The sequence below is a fragment of the Gossypium hirsutum genome, chromosome D04 (genome assembly GCF_007990345.1).
Source record: "Gossypium hirsutum isolate 1008001.06 chromosome D04, Gossypium_hirsutum_v2.1, whole genome shotgun sequence".
In the NCBI taxonomy this organism is placed as follows: Eukaryota; Viridiplantae; Streptophyta; class Magnoliopsida; order Malvales; family Malvaceae; genus Gossypium; species Gossypium hirsutum.
In genome coordinates, this window is record NC_053440.1 from 53,204,086 (window position 1) to 53,220,276 (window position 16,191).

The 16,191-nt window shown below is 33.2% G+C and overlaps 2 protein-coding genes across 4 annotated transcripts; both read right to left on the reverse strand.

Annotated features, from left to right (window-relative positions):
• Positions 1 to 2,409: 2,409 nt before the first annotated feature.
• Positions 2,410 to 5,421, reverse strand: LOC107898889 (3-isopropylmalate dehydratase small subunit 1). Of its 2 annotated transcripts, none has more exons than XM_016824458.2 (3): positions 5,262 to 5,421; positions 3,366 to 4,258; positions 2,410 to 2,739 (listed from the first exon to the last, which is right to left on the reverse strand). In XM_016824458.2, exon 2 carries the CDS (start codon positions 4,150 to 4,152, stop codon positions 3,373 to 3,375), a length of 780 nt encoding a protein of 259 aa, XP_016679947.1. In that variant the 5' UTR covers positions 4,153 to 4,258; positions 5,262 to 5,421; the 3' UTR covers positions 2,410 to 2,739; positions 3,366 to 3,372. The 2 variants fall into 2 exon arrangements, with proteins under 2 accessions (XP_016679947.1, XP_016679946.1); XM_016824457.2 differs by having other exon boundaries at positions 2,410 to 2,750.
• Positions 5,422 to 7,997: 2,576 nt separating this feature from the next.
• LOC121215948 (3-isopropylmalate dehydratase small subunit 1) lies at positions 7,998 to 10,998 on the reverse strand. 2 transcript variants are annotated; one of them, XM_041090886.1, is made up of 3 exons: positions 10,853 to 10,998; positions 8,953 to 9,845; positions 7,998 to 8,337 (listed from the first exon to the last, which is right to left on the reverse strand). In XM_041090886.1, exon 2 carries the CDS (start codon positions 9,737 to 9,739, stop codon positions 8,960 to 8,962), a length of 780 nt encoding a protein of 259 aa, XP_040946820.1. In that variant the 5' UTR covers positions 9,740 to 9,845; positions 10,853 to 10,998; the 3' UTR covers positions 7,998 to 8,337; positions 8,953 to 8,959. The 2 variants fall into 2 exon arrangements, with proteins under 2 accessions (XP_040946820.1, XP_040946821.1); XM_041090887.1 differs by having other exon boundaries at positions 7,998 to 8,326; positions 10,853 to 10,991.
• Between the last annotated feature and the right edge of the window lie 5,193 nt (positions 10,999 to 16,191).

Genomic DNA, 16,191 nt, shown 5'->3' on the forward strand with positions numbered 1-16,191 from the left:
TGTATTAATTTCATTCTAATTATGATGGCTCAAACATACATTATTTATATTTGAAATACTCCGTTTTAGTTTAGTATGAGAAAAACTAGGAAATGAAAGTAATATATTTTTAAAAAAATGTGAAATAATTTATCTTATTAATATTTTACATAAGTTATTTTATAAATTTGATATAATTAGAAAAAAAATTAAAATCAATTATTTCTTTTTCTTTTCATAGTTTAATTCAACAAATGTTGTTTTTCTTTATAATTATTTATCTAAATATAATGCTAATTAATAGATTTCTAAAAATTGGAATTTAAGTTTTGAGGCAATGCAATTAGAGAATGGAGATTTCTTTTATCTCAGGATTAGATTTAGACATATCCACGAATTGAGTGATTATTTGCCCCAATAGACTCAATTCGAGCTTGATTAATTTTTTTTCCTTGGAATAACTCGATTTGAAAAGAATCATAATTTTATAATTTAAATTTAGTTATAAAAAATATAAATTTTAATATATTTTAAACATTTTATTTATAAGCCGACATCAAAATTAACCTATTTGTTAGGTCGGGTCAAATTTAAAACCGAATTTAAATTTCTTTTAAAATCAAGTAATGACTTGACTCATGAACAAATATAAGTCAAGTTTTTTAGTTTAAATTCAAGCTTGAATTCGACTCTGTCTATCTAACAGTATAACAAAATCTTCATCATTGGTGTATGAGAAATTTGAGTGTGGTGTTTGGCTGGCAGCTTCAGAAAATGTGAAGTTAGAGGTGGAGAAAGTTGAAGGCAAAAAATCTAAGGAAGGAGAAATGTGTCTCCCTCCCTTTGCAATGGTTTCTTACAAGATGTTCGGAACACTGTGGACAAACCCGAAAACAACCGATTACGACATCGCTCTCCGCCATCGAACTGCCGCATGTTGCTGGTTGAAACAACTTAACTTCCACCACCATGACTTCAACTTCTTCATGTCTCGTCAGTACCAAAACTATTAGGTTTTTTTTTTTTTTTTAAAGTAGATATAATAGGAATATGAGTATTAAGCATAATTCTCCTAAGAAAAACTTAATTCTATGTTTGAAAATATGGATTTGAGGATTTGAATTTAGATTTTATTTATTATGTAAAAATGAAATGCTTATGTTATATATAAATTAGTTGAATTTTAATATAATCTATATTAGAAAAATATAAAAATATGAATTTGTCAAATCTAGAAAATATTTAAAAATCAAATTCATTACTATATAGGCATCTATAAATTTAAAATATTATCATAAATGACATTTCTAAATAGTTTATTACTTAATTTATAATATTTTGAAATTCGAATTTTAAAATCTCAATTCTCAAATGTTAGCTAAAAGAATTAGACATACTCGTGTTATTGTCAAATTTGAGTAATGTGCAAACAGATACATAAATTTTGTGAGTACTTTTTGTGCACTCAATCAAGTGAACCCCGTTGATAACATAGATAGCTCTATGGACTGCTTCAGCCTGTGAGCAATTCCCTTTTAGTTCAATATTTGCCCGAGTCATCTCCTGAATGGTTCTGTTTCTCCATTCTGCTGGGGAGCTTGGCAGCTGAGAATTTATGAGCAATGTCTTCCTCATCACAAAACTCAGTAAACTTTTGATATTCAAACTCTTTATCATGATCACTCCTAATCCTAACAATAGCGCCAATGGTTTTCCCTTTCTCAATCATAAAGCCTTTTGCAGAGTTTCTTAAATTCATTAAAGGTGTCTAATTTCTCTTTCAAAAATCTTACCCAGATGTAGCGGGAGAAGTCATCAACACTTACCAACATGTACCCATTACCTCCAATGCTCGCAGTTTTCAGTAGTCCAAAGAGGTTTATGCAAAGAAGCTGAAGTGGAGCTGTGGTTTGAATCTGTGCCTACAGTTTATGGGACTCTGTATGCTGCTTCCCTTTAAGACAATCTCCACATACTTTAGATATTGTTCCCCCTAGCTTTGGCAGGCCTCGAACTGCACCAAAGTGTACCAACCTTTGCAGTCCTTAATAGTGAATGTGGCCCAACTTCTCATGCCACAATTCTAGTTCAGACAATTTTGCTTTGTTGCACCTGGATTGTAGTAGGACTTCATAGCAGTTGTCAAATGTGTTGACGCCTTCAAATTAAATGATAAAATTAAATGTTCCAATTTATTATCAAACCAAGGTATTCGGCTGGTCAAGGGATAGGGCGAGGAGCTTCATCCCATGCAAACTCTTTTGATTCTCCTAACTCTTTAAAATATTTAGGAATCAAATTTAGTTTTGACAGCAAGTTCAAAAGTCATTTTACATAATTTGGCTCTCATTATCTTAAAAGTACCAAATTTGAGTTTCCAAACAGATTCTTCAGAAAAAAAGCATAAATGAAAATAATGCTACAATGCCATTTAAAAACAGGAGGTAACATGATGCTGTATTATTCAATATCAACCATTACATTATGTCCTACAAGCCAAAAGTTCCTTCATGTAGAACTTCAACAACAGTTTCTAGTAATAAAGAGCAATGACACATATATTTTGCCAGATAAAAAGTAGGGTAATCCTCAAAAAGGTGAAATAAGATAAATAAAACTGTATGAAAAAGACTGGCTAATATTTTTCAACAGAAATAGAACGATACACGGAAAAAAAAGGAGGTGAGCATTGATCCGATGTGCCTAAACTATTACGAGCTTACAAACTAGAGAGACGTTTACGAGAACCGAGTGCTCCTCCTATAAAGCCCCTACAAATCAAGAGTAAACAAATTAACACCACTGTGCGGTATGGAAATTGCCAATGATATACAGAAGCATATGGAAACTATTTCTTTACTTTTTTTCATAAATTCAAAGATCTGAAGAAGAAAAGATCATATTCTTCTAAGTTATTTTAGATGATGAAACAAATTTAAAGAAAGCAAAAGCCAGGCATCCATAGCAACAGGTGACAAGTGGAATAATATAAGTTGGAAATTTGAGCATTTTGCATTTTCTGTTTCTTATCTTCACTTTATAGACCTTTGCATGCAAAATAATTTACTAAAGACAGGGTCTAGTAGCCAGAATATAAACCTACAGGGTTGAAATTTTATAGTAACATTTTCTTACCGTATAGTCTTTTTAACTATCAGATATTATCCAGTGCAATAAAAACTACTTGCTTGAGATAAATATAGACTCGGGTTAAATCAAATGACAAAGCATTCGAAGCAGAAACTTCAAGCATCATGCTTCTCAAAAGTATGTTTAATAGAGCAAAATTTAGTCATCAACATGAAAATAGAATATATAAGCTTTTCATTTCTAGGAAAGGGTAAAAATAAAAACAAAATGGCACATACAAGAAATCAAAGATGTACCTGAATTTTACTTTGACTGAGATGGAATCATCCCTGTTTTCCTTGCATATGCAAAGATCCCTCCAGCCTCAATGACCGGCCCAGCATCTCCAATGGGCTTTAGTTTATATTCTTTTCCGGTGGTATGATTGATCAAACGGCTCTCACCCAACTCAATTGTCACCACATCCCCAGTCCTACACTCCTCACATATTCTCACTTCTGATTCTAGTGGATAAACTTCCCCAGTTGCTACAGAATTCCTGAAAAATATTCTAGCATAGGATTCAGCCACAACTGCCTTTGCCCCTGCAGCTCCAAGTGCAACAGGTGCATGCTCACGCGAGGACCCACAGCCAAAGTTAGCACCACCTATCACGATGGAGAATTTGGTCTTAGTCTCATTTGGTTCAATAAAACGTGTAGCATATGATGAAGGCAGGCCAATAAGAGCATATGAGCCCAATTTCTCATACTCATCTGGGTTTGAAGGAACCAATGTAAGGTATTCAGCGGGAATTATTTGGTCTGTGTCAATATTATCACCAACAACGTAACAAAGGCCATGAAAGGTTTTAGTCGAGGTGTCAGAAGGAATGGAAGAGGGTGTGGAGGTGGCATGTGGCGCAATGGTGATCGCACGTGCTCCATGTGGGGTGAAGCTAGAATTTAGGGGTTTGACAGTCAAAGGCAAGAAGGTGGGAACTTTGATGGAATGAGGGGAGAGAGAAGGTCCAGGGACTGTGGTTTTTGATGCTGAAGAGGTGAAGGTGGCTGAGTATGAAACATGAGACAAAGAGACAGACATTATTAGATTAATACGTCTGATACAAAGGCAGCAACGTGTTGGAATTTTGGCCGAGTGTTATGCTTGATGCCAACTTCAACTTTCACAAGGTAACCTAAAGCCAGTTCTGTGAAGTAGAGCTTTCTATTAGGCAAGGATTTTACGAAAGAAACTAATAGTATAATTAGACAGTAAATTCAAAAATAAATTCCATATACCATTGCATACATAATAATACATGCATAGAAATTTATGAACACTCGTTAAAATTTAAATGCCAGCCGATATATACATATATATATATTAAAAACAAATACTTTCCACATGTGAAACAATAAACAAACAGAATACTCTATTGAGATATTAAAACACAATTGATTAGTATTTCTTTTCTTTTCTCCCAAAAAGTAAACCTAGAGCGACATTCACATAAAGCACCTTATATGACAATAAATCAGTTTGGTTTTTCTCCAATCCCTTCTCCCTGCCGAGAAGATAGTAAAGAAATTTCAACCCCATACTTCAGTTGAATAGTTCAGTGTCAAATTCATATTTGTAACATTGGTTCAGTTCGATGATATCAAGAAATTGATCTAATTTAACCCCCATCTCCGCCGCCGCCCCCCTCCCCACGTACAAAAGTTCATGGAACTTTAAGCATATTTTGAAGAATTCACTTACCATGAGATTCTCAATATCATTTTTATTCTATACCCTATACCCTATCAGGATCCAAGTCAAGAAATGATTCAATTAGAGGCACGAAATTTAATCAATCCCATCAAAAAATTGTAACCCATTCAAAGTTCCATCAGTACCAAAAGGTAAAGAAAAAGGCAAGGGAAAAAAAGAAATAAAAAGTGGTAACAGCATAACAGGAAATGGGGGGAAATGTTAAATTGGGAATTAGGAAAATTGTCTAGAAAACCCAGATTCAATAAATTCTATACTGTTCGAAAACCCTAAGTCCATGTTATATCCGGCCAATTCCAATGTAAAGCTACCACAATTTTAAAGATAAAAACGTAGTCATAAGCGAGATTTCAACAAGATTATACCACCATAAAGAAGCACGGGAAAGAAATAGAGAAAAGAGAGGGAGGAAGAAGAGTAAAGGAAAGGAAATATACCTCTGATAGCGGGGAAATGTGAGCAGCAGTGAGGTCAGTCAATGGCGGCTCAAAAATGCTTCCAAGTGCATTGCTGAAAATGTTAGGATACTTGTGTTTATAAATGAATTTTAAAAAGTTACCTTTGAATTTGCTTCGTCTCTAGCGTAAATCACAGGCTCTCTGATCGTGGGACCGGTTAATCGGGCACAAATATAATTAAAAAAGAGTAAATTACACCCAAGGTTACTAGACTATTAGTAAGTTTATGTTTTAGTCTCTCAACTTCAAAATGTTACAAAATGGTTACGTAATCATCCGAAAGTTTTCATTTAAGTCATTGGGCTATTAAAATCATTGCTGTATGGGCTTTTTCATTCACACCACTTACACCAATCAAAGCTCTTCTTCCCTTTCTCTTCTACTTTATAAAATAATTTTGAACGTCACGAATCTGCTAACCAAATTTCAAACAACTTTCTTTCTGATCTCTAACACCGACTGCCAAATCAACTTGGATCTAAAGTATGTTCTTTTACTCATCAATGGGTAGTGATCCACTATACTAATCGTCGAATCGTTAGTTGGAGCTCACTAACTAGACTTTTAAAAAAAACTTAACAGTTTAGTGACTTAAATAAAAACTTTTAAATAGTTTAATGATTTAATGAGAATGGAGATTTCTTTTATCTCAGGATTAGATTTAGACATATCCACGAATTGAGTGATTATTTGCCCCAATAGACTCAATTCGAGCTTGATTAATTTTTTTTCCTTGGAATAACTCGATTTGAAAAGAATCATAATTTTATAATTTAAATTTAGTTATAAAAAATATAAATTTTAATATATTTTAAACATTTTATTTATAAGCCGACATCAAAATTAACCTATTTGTTAGGTCGGGTCAAATTTAAAACCGAATTTAAATTTCTTTTAAAATCAAGTAATGACTTGACTCATGAACAAATATAAGTCAAGTTTTTTAGTTTAAATTCAAGCTTGAATTCGACTCTGTCTATCTAACAGTATAACAAAATCTTCATCATTGGTGTATGAGAAATTTGAGTGTGGTGTTTGGCTGGCAGCTTCAGAAAATGTGAAGTTAGAGGTGGAGAAAGTTGAAGGCAAAAAATCTAAGGAAGGAGAAATGTGTCTCCCTCCCTTTGCAATGGTTTCTTACAAGATGTTCGGAACACTGTGGACAAACCCGAAAACAACCGATTACGACATCGCTCTCCGCCATCGAACTGCCGCATGTTGCTGGTTGAAACAACTTAACTTCCACCACCATGACTTCAACTTCTTCATGTCTCGTCAGTACCAAAACTATTAGGTTTTTTTTTTTTTTTTTAAAGTAGATATAATAGGAATATGAGTATTAAGCATAATTCTCCTAAGAAAAAACTTAATTCTATGTTTGAAAATATGGATTTGAGGATTTGAATTTAGATTTTATTTATTATGTAAAAATGAAATGCTTATGTTATATATAAATTAGTTGAATTTTAATATAATCTATATTAGAAAAATATAAAAATATGAATTTGTCAAATCTAGAAAATATTTTAAAAAATCAAATTCATTACTATATAGGCATCTATAAATTTAAAATATTATCATAAATGACATTTCTAAATAGTTTATTACTTAATTTATAATATTTTGAAATTCGAATTTTAAAATCTCAATTCTCAAATGTTAGCTAAAAGAATTAGACATACTCGTGTTATTGTCAAATTTGAGTAATGTGCAAACAGATACATAAATTTTGTGAGTACTTTTTGTGCACTCAATCAAGTGAACCCCGTTGATAACATAGATAGCTCTATGGACTGCTTCAGCCTGTGAGCAATTCCCTTTTAGTTCAATATTTGCCCGAGTCATCTCCTGAATGGTTCTGTTTCTCCATTCTGCTGGGGAGCTTGGCAGCTGAGAATTTATGAGCAATGTCTTCCTCATCACAAAACTCAGTAAACTTTTGATATTCAAACTCTTTATCATGATCACTCCTAATCCTAACAATAGCGCCAATGGTTTTCCCTTTCTCAATCATAAAGCCTTTTGCAGAGTTTCTTAAATTCATTAAAGGTGTCTAATTTCTCTTTCAAAAATCTTACCCAGATGTAGCGGGAGAAGTCATCAACACTTACCAACATGTACCCATTACCTCCAATGCTCGCAGTTTTCAGTAGTCCAAAGAGGTTTATGCAAAGAAGCTGAAGTGGAGCTGTGGTTTGAATCTGTGCCTACAGTTTATGGGACTCTGTATGCTGCTTCCCTTTAAGACAATCTCCACATACTTTAGATATTGTTCCCCCTAGCTTTGGCAGGCCTCGAACTGCACCAAAGTGTACCAACCTTTGCAGTCCTTAATAGTGAATGTGGCCCAACTTCTCATGCCACAATTCTAGTTCAGACAATTTTGCTTTGTTGCACCTGGATTGTAGTAGGACTTCATAGCAGTTGTCAAATGTGTTGACGCCTTCAAATTAAATGATAAAATTAAATGTTCCAATTTATTATCAAACCAAGGTATTCGGCTGGTCAAGGGATAGGGCGAGGAGCTTCATCCCATGCAAACTCTTTTGATTCTCCTAACTCTTTAAAATATTTAGGAATCAAATTTAGTTTTGACAGCAAGTTCAAAAGTCATTTTACATAATTTGGCTCTCATTATCTTAAAAGTACCAAATTTGAGTTTCCAAACAGATTCTTCAGAAAAAAAGCATAAATGAAAATAATGCTACAATGCCATTTAAAAACAGGAGGTAACATGATGCTGTATTATTCAATATCAACCATTACATTATGTCCTACAAGCCAAAAGTTCCTTCATGTAGAACTTCAACAACAGTTTCTAGTAATAAAGAGCAATGACACATATATTTTGCCAGATAAAAAGTAGGGTAATCCTCAAAAAGGTGAAATAAGATAAATAAAACTGTATGAAAAAGACTGGCTAATATTTTCAACAGAAATAGAACTATACACGGAAAAAAAAGGAGGTGAGCATTGATCCGATGTGCCTAAACTATTACGAGCTTACAAACTAGAGAGACGTTTACGAGAACCGAGTGCTCCTCCTATAAAGCCCCTACAAATCAAGAGTAAACAAATTAACACCACTGTGCGGTATGGAAATTGCCAATGATATACAGAAGCATATGGAAACTATTTCTTTACTTTTTTTCATAAATTCAAAGATCTGAAGAAGAAAAGATCATATTCTTCTAAGTTATTTTAGATGATGAAACAAATTTAAAGAAAGCAAAAGCCAGGCATCCATAGCAACAGGTGACAAGTGGAATAATATAAGTTGGAAATTTGAGCATTTTGCATTTTCTGTTTCTTATCTTCACTTTATAGACCTTTGCATGCAAAATAATTTACTAAAGACAGGGTCTAGTAGCCAGAATATAAACCTACAGGGTTGAAATTTTATAGTAACATTTTCTTACCGTATAGTCTTTTTAACTATCAGATATTATCCAGTGCAATAAAAACTACTTGCTTGAGATAAATATAGACTCGGGTTAAATCAAATGACAAAGCATTCGAAGCAGAAACTTCAAGCATCATGCTTCTCAAAAGTATGTTTAATAGAGCAAAATTTAGTCATCAACATGAAAATAGAATATATAAGCTTTTCATTTCTAGGAAAGGGTAAAAATAAAAACAAAATGGCACATACAAGAAATCAAAGATGTACCTGAATTTTACTTTGACTGAGATGGAATCATCCCTGTTTTCCTTGCATATGCAAAGATCCCTCCAGCCTCAATGACCGGCCCAGCATCTCCAATGGGCTTTAGTTTATATTCTTTTCCGGTGGTATGATTGATCAAACGGCTCTCACCCAACTCAATTGTCACCACATCCCCAGTCCTACACTCCTCACATATTCTCACTTCTGATTCTAGTGGATAAACTTCCCCAGTTGCTACAGAATTCCTGAAAAATATTCTAGCATAGGATTCAGCCACAACTGCCTTTGCCCCTGCAGCTCCAAGTGCAACAGGTGCATGCTCACGCGAGGACCCACAGCCAAAGTTAGCACCACCTATCACGATGGAGAATTTGGTCTTAGTCTCATTTGGTTCAATAAAACGTGTAGCATATGATGAAGGCAGGCCAATAAGAGCATATGAGCCCAATTTCTCATACTCATCTGGGTTTGAAGGAACCAATGTAAGGTATTCAGCGGGAATTATTTGGTCTGTGTCAATATTATCACCAACAACGTAACAAAGGCCATGAAAGGTTTTAGTCGAGGTGTCAGAAGGAATGGAAGAGGGTGTGGAGGTGGCATGTGGCGCAATGGTGATCGCACGTGCTCCATGTGGGGTGAAGCTAGAATTTAGGGGTTTGACAGTCAAAGGCAAGAAGGTGGGAACTTTGATGGAATGAGGGGAGAGAGAAGGTCCAGGGACTGTGGTTTTTGATGCTGAAGAGGTGAAGGTGGCTGAGTATGAAACATGAGACAAAGAGACAGACATTATTAGATTAATACGTCTGATACAAAGGCAGCAATGTGTTGGAATTTTGGCCGAGTGTTATGCTTGATGCCAACTTCAACTTTCACAAGGTAACCTAAAGCCAGTTCTGTGAAGTAGAGCTTTCTATTAGGCAAGGATTTTACGAAAGAAACTAATAGTATAATTAGACAGTAAATTCAAAAATAAATTCCATATACCATTGCATACATAATAATACATGCATAGAAATTTATGAACACTCGTTAAAATTTAAATGCCAGCCGATATATACATATATATATATATATTAAAAACAAATACTTTCCACATGTGAAACAATAAACAAACAGAATACTCTATTGAGATATTAAAACACAATTGATTAGTATTTCTTTTCTTTTCTCCCAAAAAGTAAACCTAGAGCGACATTCACATAAAGCACCTTATATGACAATAAATCAGTTTGGTTTTTCTCCAATCCCTTCTCCCTGCCGAGAAGATAGTAAAGAAATTTCAACCCCATACTTCAGTTGAATAGTTCAGTGTCAAATTCATATTTGTAACATTGGTTCAGTTCGATGATATCAAGAAATTGATCTAATTTAACCCCCATCTCCGCCGCCGCCCCCCTCCCCACGTACAAAAGTTCATGGAACTTTAAGCATATTTTGAAGAATTCACTTACCATGAGATTCTCAATATCATTTTTATTCTATACCCTATACCCTATCAGGATCCAAGTCAAGAAATGATTCAATTAGAGGCACGAAATTTAATCAATCCCATCAAAAAATTGTAACCCATTCAAAGTTCCATCAGTACCAAATGGTAAAGAAAAAGGCAAGGGAAAAAAAGAAATAAAAAGTGGTAACAGCATAACAGGAAATGGGGGGAAATGTTAAATTGGGAATTAGGAAAATTGTCTAGAAAACCCAGATTCAATAAATTCTATACTGTTCGAAAACCCTAAGTCCATGTTATATCCGGCCAATTCCAATGTAAAGCTACCACAATTTTAAAGATAAAAACGTAGTCCTAAGCGAGATTTCAACAAGATTATACCACCATAAAGAAGCACGGGAAAGAAATAGAGAAAAGAGAGGGAGGAAGAAGAGTAAAGGAAAGGAAATATACCTCTGATAGCGGGGAAATGTGAGCAGCAGTGAGGTCAGTCAATGGCGGCTCAAAAATGCTTCCAAGTGCATTGCTGAAAATGTAAGGATACTTGTGTTTATAAATGAATTTTAAAAAGTTACCTTTGAATTTGCTTCGTCTCTAGCGTAAATCACAGGCTCTCTGATAGTGGGACCGGTTAATCGGGCCCAAATATAATTAAAAAAGAGTAAATTACACCCAAGGTTACTAGACTATTAGTAAGTTTATGTTTTAGTCTCTCAACTTCAAAATGTTACAAAATGGTTACGTAATCATCCGAAAGTTTTCATTTAAGTCATTGGGCTATTAAAATCATTGCTGTATGGACTTTTTCATTCGCACCACTTACACCAATCAAAGCTCTTCTTCCCTTTCTCTTCTACTTTCATAAAATAATTTTGAACGTCACGAATCTGCTAACCAAATTTCAAACAACTTTCTTTCTGATCTCTAACACCGACTGCCAAATCAACTTGGATCTAAAGTATGTTCTTTTACTCATCAATGGGTAGTGATCCACTATACTAATCGTCGAATCGTTAGTTGGAGCTCACTAACTAGACTTTTAAAAAAAACTTAACAGTTTAGTGACTTAAATAACAACTTTTAAATAGTTTAGTGATTTAATGAAAATTTTCAAATAATTTAATGACTATTTTGTCACTTTTTGAAGTTAAGTGACAAAACGTAAACTTACTAATAGTTTTAGTGATAGTTTACCCATTAAAAAAAGGGTAAAGTTTTAATGGGTAAAGTACAGAAATAGTAACTAAACTATTGCCCGCATTCAATTTTGGTCACTGAACTTTTAATTTTTTCGATTTAGTTACTAAACTATTCAAGATCAAATTTTTTAGTCACTAAACGTTAAGAGTCGTTTAAAATTTGATGGAAGAACTGACATTGGTTTTTTTATTGGCTTAATAACAAATTTAACCCTCTAATGATTACACATTCTATCAATTTGATCCTAAATATAAAAAAATCAATAAATTTAACCCTTAATGTTTACAAAATTTGTCATTTTAGCCCTCTAAAATGATTTAGTTCCCCTTTTGTCCAATCAGATCAAGCCACAACAATATAGTCAAGTGTCCAGTCAGCCATGATAGCATCCAACTCAATTTGAGACGTCGCCGCTCAGATGACCTCCGTCAACGATCTCACCTCCAATTTTTCCACTTATTCTCGCCTCATCAAAATAAAAGACAATACCTTCCTCTTTAGTATAATTTAATTTGAATTTTTAATCAAATTTGTAGTTATTTTAAGATTTCCTTCATTGATCAACCCTACCAAATTTACTATTTTAAGAAAATGTGAATTTAATTAAAATTTAAAAGAAATTAAAATAATTTGCTCATTTTTATCAAGAACATCAATTTAATTTTTGATAATTGCATTATACTTTATAAGGAAGAAATAAAGTAAATTAATGTGTGTAGTTAGGTACTGATGTGTGCGCGTATATTTTTATATAATATTGAGGGTTTGTTTAATTTGAAGGAAGTAGTTTCAGCTGGGCCAAAAATATTTGTTCCCTAGAAAGTTTCTCAAGTTTGCAAACAGTCTTTTGATTATGGAACTGATGGGGGCGAGATGAGAAATTATTTTTGGTTCGAAATTAAATTATATATTTTTATAATTATAAAAATATAATTTCACTATTAAAATAGCTTATATATTTATAATTTTAAAAAGATTAAATTAATTTTTTATTATTTTTAAGGATAAAGTATAATTTTACTATTACTAATTTAAAATTTTATAATAGCCACTGAGATGAACCACTTTCATTCCTCTTATTTTCTTTTCTTCCATTGTTTAGCTTATGCTACTTGGACTTGAGGTGAGGGTTGGATACGGGAATATGATCGGCATAAATTTACTCATTTTTTGAAAAAAAATTATATATTAGAGGAATAAAATGACAAATTTTGTAAACATTGAGAGCAAGTTTGTTGAATTTCTTATATTTAAGATCAAATTGATAGAATGGGTTATTAGAGGGCTATTAATGTTTACAAAATAATAAAAAAGCTCATGTTAGCACTACCGTCAAATTTCAAACAACTATTAATGTTCGATGAACACAAAAAACGATTTCAAATAGTTTAGTGACTAAATCGAAAAAATTAAAAGTTCAGTGACCAAAATAGAACACAAGCAATAGTTTAGTGACCATTTCTATACTTTACCATTAAAAAAATAAACTACACCCAATGTCAAAACTATTAAGTTTATGTTTTGGTCACTTAATTTCAAAAAGTTAAAAAATGGTGAATTAATTATTCAAAAGTTTTCATTTAAGTCACCAAACTATTTGAAAGTTTTTATTTAAATCACTGGACTATTTTTTAAAAAAAAAATCCAACTAGTGAACTCCAAGCAACAATTCAACAATCAGTACGGTGGATCAGTACTCATCGACGAGTAGAAGAACATACCTTAGATCCAAGTTGATTTGACAATTAGTGTTGGAGATCAAATAATAAAGCTATTTCATGAAAAAAAACTAAACAGTAAAAGAGAAGGGGAATGAGAGAGCCCTTGATTGATGCATGCAGTGCGATCAAAGAAAGTCATACAACAACGATTTTAATAGCTTAGTGACTTAAATTAAAACTTTCAAATAGTTCAGTGGGCATTTTGTAATTTTTTGAAGTTAAATGGCCAAAACATAAATTTACTAATAGTTTAGTGACTTTGGGTATAGTTTACCCTAAAATTTTTAAATTATGGTATAATTACGATGTAAGTGAACATATATATACCTAAAAAAGGTTAATGCAAAAAAAAAAAACAAAGGAGTGTTCAGCTAAAATGATAAACTTGATACGCTAAAAATCTTGCTAATTTAGGTTTAAATCCCATAATATGTGTATTTTTCTAAAGTTTATATAAAAATTTAAAAAATTATATACACCCTAATAATAATTTTCTTTACTTTGTAAAAGGAAATAGAATTTTGGTAATTTTACAACCGAGTTAAGACTCTGTTGATGTGTAACATCAATTCAATCAAACACTTAAATCGTAAAATTCACATGAATAATACTTTGAATAGAAATTTCCTACATTAGGTGACTAATGTATGTTCACTTATATCCATTAACTTTTCAACAAAACTGTTCATGAATTGGTCTAAATCTCTTCATTCATTTCCTCTCCTCTATATAAAGCCAAGTTAGGAGACTTCCAAAACACATCATAAAAAAACCATCAATATAAAAAATTCCTTCTAAATTCATTCCTTCTGGTGATAGAGAAATGTAAGATTATGTTCGATTGATCACTGTTGTTGTGCTACTACTGTGTTCGTTTGTTGTTGTATCTTGGGAGACAGGCATCCAACGTTTCGCACCGAGGAGAGGTTGAATCTATCTTAAGGAAACTATTCATATAGGCCTCAACATTGCCGAAGCATGAAACAACTCTGATTTCCTATGTCGTAACTACATTTTGAACGGTTTATCTGATGAACTTTATGAAGTATACAATATTAAGAAAACATATAAGGAATTATGGGAATCAAAACTAAAGATGCTGGTGCCAATAAATTCTTAGTTGCCAAGTTCTTAAACTTTGTAATGCTTGATTCCAAAGTTGCTGTAAATCAGGTGCAGGAGTTCCAACTGACCATTCATGACATTCTCGTGGAATGGATGGTTATAAGTGAATCATTTCAAGTGGCAACCATTATTGAAAAACTTTTCCCTGTTTGGAATGTCTTCAAGAACTATCTTAAGCATAAAAGAAAGGAAATGACAGTGGAAGATCTGATTGTCAAACTTTGAATTGAAGAAGACAATCGAGGTGCGGCTAAAAGGCTAAACAAAACAACCAATCCTAACTTTGCTAAGGCAAATGTAGTGGAAGTCAATAAGGACTCCAAGAAAAGAAAACATTCTCAGACTGGGTCTAAACTAGGACCAAAATGTGGTGTCTTCAAGAAGCTAAAATTCTAAGGAAAATGTTTTAATTGTAAAAAGATGAGACACAAGTCATTTGATTGTAGGCTTCCAAAGAGGGTTAGAAGAAATGAGGCTAACGTTGTGGAAAATATTTCTAATGAAATATCTGATCTTGACCTCTGCGCTGTGATTTCTGAAGTCAACTTGGTTGATTCAAATCCAAGAGAATGGTGGTTTGATACTAGTGTCACACGTCATATTTGTTGTAACAAGGACTCCTTTGATGAGTTGGTTCCTTGTGAGATAGGGGAGAAGCTCTATATGGGTAAAGTTGCAACTTCTAAGATTAAGGGGAAAGGCACTGTGATTTTGAAGATGACTTCTGGCAAAAATTTGAAACTTCAAAATGTGTTGTATGTGCCTGACATAAGCAAGAACCTTGTCTTTAGGACCCTCCTAAGTATGCATGGCTTTAGGATGATATTTGAATCCCAGAAGTTAGTTTTGTCAAAAGGGGGAATGTTTGTGGGAATGAGATATGTATTAAATTATATGTGGAAACTCAATGCTATATTTGTAAAAGCTAATACTATGAATAAAAAAGATGCCAAGTTAGGAGACTTCCAAAACATATCATACAAAACCATCAATATAAAAAATTCCTTCTAAATCCATTCCTCCTGGTGATAGAGAAAGACAAGATTGTGTTCGATTGATCACTGTTGTTGTGCTACTATTGTGATCGTTTGTTGTTGTATCTTGGGAGACAGACGTCCAACTTTACTCAAAACACTGAGGAGAGGTCGAATTTGTCTTAAGGAAACTATTGATACAGGCTTCAACAAAATTCTTCTTCTAATTTTCAACTCTGTTCGATTACAGGTATTATATTGTGTTACTGCTACTGCATTGTATTGCATTATTATTGTTATTAACATATTAATACTACATGCAATATTATATTTTCTTACAATACATCCTTAGAAAAATAAAAGTTAGACTAGGAAAAGATAACAGGAAAAGATAACAAAGTTTAACTAGGAGAGAAACCCGGTTTAGTAGGGAACACATCGCCAAGTCGTGACGTGGCATATTACCTCGTTGGGACGTGGCGATTCTTCTCGTTGGGACATCGTTTTCGTGTCATCGTAATGTCTGCTTTTCCTTGTCACGACATTGGCTATATTTCATTCGAAATGCAAGGCATACTCCATAACCACTGCTATCAAGTAGTAGTGCAACAACACCATACGTGCCATTGGGTCTATTTGTAGACAAACCAATGGATATCTTCTAGCCTTTGTCCATATCCCATGCTACTGTTGGATCATCATTGCGGAGTTTTTTATCACTATTAGAATTATATCTTTAATTCCCACTCTAACTGAAGGCATCTAGAATCAT